The sequence below is a fragment of the Buceros rhinoceros genome, unplaced genomic scaffold (genome assembly GCF_000710305.1).
Source record: "Buceros rhinoceros silvestris isolate BGI_N320 unplaced genomic scaffold, ASM71030v1 scaffold19154, whole genome shotgun sequence".
NCBI lineage: Eukaryota > Metazoa > Chordata > Aves > Bucerotiformes > Bucerotidae > Buceros > Buceros rhinoceros.
The window spans coordinates 2,918-5,286 of NW_010407892.1; the positions used below are offsets into that span (position 1 = coordinate 2,918).

Genomic DNA, 2,369 nt, shown 5'->3' on the forward strand with positions numbered 1-2,369 from the left:
TTCAGAAGAAAATTATTCCTACAAAGTTCCTGACACAGCACCAAACAAAGGGTATTGATAAGAAAATACCAGGTTTGATGTTCCTCTTCTATAAAACTGCTTGCCCCCAAACTCAGAACATGGCCAACGGTTCCAGCCAGAATCAGCACATCCACTTCTGACCAGCTGGAACTGGACACAACTGGATTCTGCAAAGAGAAGAAAATACAATAGAGCCAAAAGCATATAAAAATTTCACTTAAGGATTCATAGTGTGCTTACAGCAATTTCCTCCTAACAAAACAAAATAAACAGTAAGACAATTTATTTCTATTTTGACAAATGCCAAAAATTTATGGAAGAATCATTTTAGTGTAGCCTACTTAGCTAGCACTGCAACATAATCACATTTTAAAATGACATTCTGTTTAAGGGAAAAAAACCTTCTCTGAATAATCTCAATTCTACAGATTAAGATTCCTTGCCACTCAGTGACAGAAGGTTTGAAACAAGCTCTCTCTTCACTGCATTACTTTCGTAGAAGTAATGTAATCTGTGTAAAAAAAAAAAAAAAGAATCTGTGGTACCCTCAACTCAGTACTGTGACAGCCTTCATACTCAAATTAACAAAAGTTTCTTGCAGAGAGTCTGATGGCACCCCTTAACCTTGTATAGCTTGAAATGTGTCTTTCATTGTAAATTCTACTTTAAACCTTAACCATCTATTATTTACTTCACATGCTGTGCCTGTCTTAAACCATAATGCTCTTTGTCTAACACCTGCATTAGCAAGATTTCCTGTTGACAGTGGCTCTTTGGCATTGCCTCATCATCACCGCCCTTGATGTTACGGCTAAAAGGAGAGCATAAAGGCATGGGGAAGGTGAGAGCATCTGGTTCATTGACATTATCAGGTAAAGGACCTTTTTAGCTCACTGGGAATATGAAATAACAGGGAAAGCCATAATAAGACCAGACAGAGACACAAACCTGGTAAGTAAGCACTAAAAGAGATCATAAAGGTGACCAGAATTCTTCAGCCTGTAATTGACAGACCATTAAGAAACCACAGGCATAGCGCTGAAGGATGTCAGCCTGGACTTTGCAACAGGTAAGGGGGAAGTGACAGAACGTGAGCCTAACAGACACCTGATGGTGCCTGTGGATATATACAAACTCATTAAGCAATGCTTCAGGAAAGTGTCAAAGTGTTGGGGAGGGAGTGGTGAGAAACAGGCTGGACGCAGAGGGTAAAGAGGAGGAAGGATTAAAGAGGCCAGGGTCACATGCAAGCAGAGGTTACTCAGTGCACTCCTCTGACGGAGACCTGTGGCTGACCACTGCAGTCTATCCTGTCTTATTAAATCCTCTCCTAACCATCTCCCTGTGCTGCTCTGCTCTGCCCTACTTGTGAGTGCTACAAGGTCTCACCACATGGAACAGGACAAACTTGCATGCCAGCAACTTGAGATCAGAGCGAGTAAAAGCAAAGGCCAGCAACTGGAGTAGGATCAGGAGTCATTGGCACCACGTAACTGTAGTGCCAGTGACTGCAACACATGAGGGTCCACGTGCCAGTGACTGGAATGAGGACCACAGGCCTTCAGGACAAAATCAAAAATCATCCTTTACCATATTATTTTCTCATTAATTTCTCCTCTATTAGTGGATATCACAAGTATCTCTTAAATTGATATTTTAAACACCCAATAAACGACATCTTAAAAGCCAAACTGAAACTACCACGTGCCATTTTTACTTCAAAACAAAGATCTCTGAACCTACTTTCACATTAATTTCCTTAACTGCACACTTCAACTGAAACATCCTATCTGACCTTATGAAAAAATTTTTTAAAAACACCTTGAATATTCATTCAAATAAATCTCACAGAAAACGTACTCACAAAGATGCACACTGTACTATGATTCCTGAACTGTTTAAATGATTTGTTAGAAGAATATAGAAACTCATTAATCTTACAGCAGTAACAAGAAAGTGGGTAGAAACAATACAAATATCCCCGACGATCTTACATGCAACTCTCACTTATTCTTAAGATTTACAGGCAGCAGCATATGTATTTTTGTTCAACAAGCAAGTCCATGTAGCACAGAGAGGACAACAAACACACAATGAGAGAAGCTAGATAACATTGTCTGGAATTTTGCTTTGAGGGAAAGAACTTTTGCAAAAATCAAGATTTTATAAGAAGTATGTGAAAGAATGAAGGAGGTAGAATTAAAGTTACCACCTATTCACATCACCTCCATTGTGTTTTTAAAGAAATAGATTCATCATCATGGCTTGGCTTTACGAACGAAGATCTGGGAAGGGCTTTTCCCACGCTCACTGCAGGCGATGAGTGCCCCCTTCAGGCCTGTGGGGGC

General features: G+C 39.9%; 1 protein-coding gene across 1 annotated transcript in view; it reads right to left on the reverse strand.

Annotated features, from left to right (window-relative positions):
* The window catches only part of PIGG (phosphatidylinositol glycan anchor biosynthesis, class G), a gene marked incomplete at its 3' end in the record, with an annotated part of 27,395 nt that overhangs the window by 348 nt on the left and 24,678 nt on the right, over positions 1-2,369 (reverse strand). Inside the window, exon 8 of the mRNA XM_010134682.1 lies at positions 4-188. Coding sequence (XP_010132984.1) covers positions 4-188 — 185 coding nt within the window. The remainder of the gene's footprint in view (positions 1-3; positions 189-2,369) is intronic.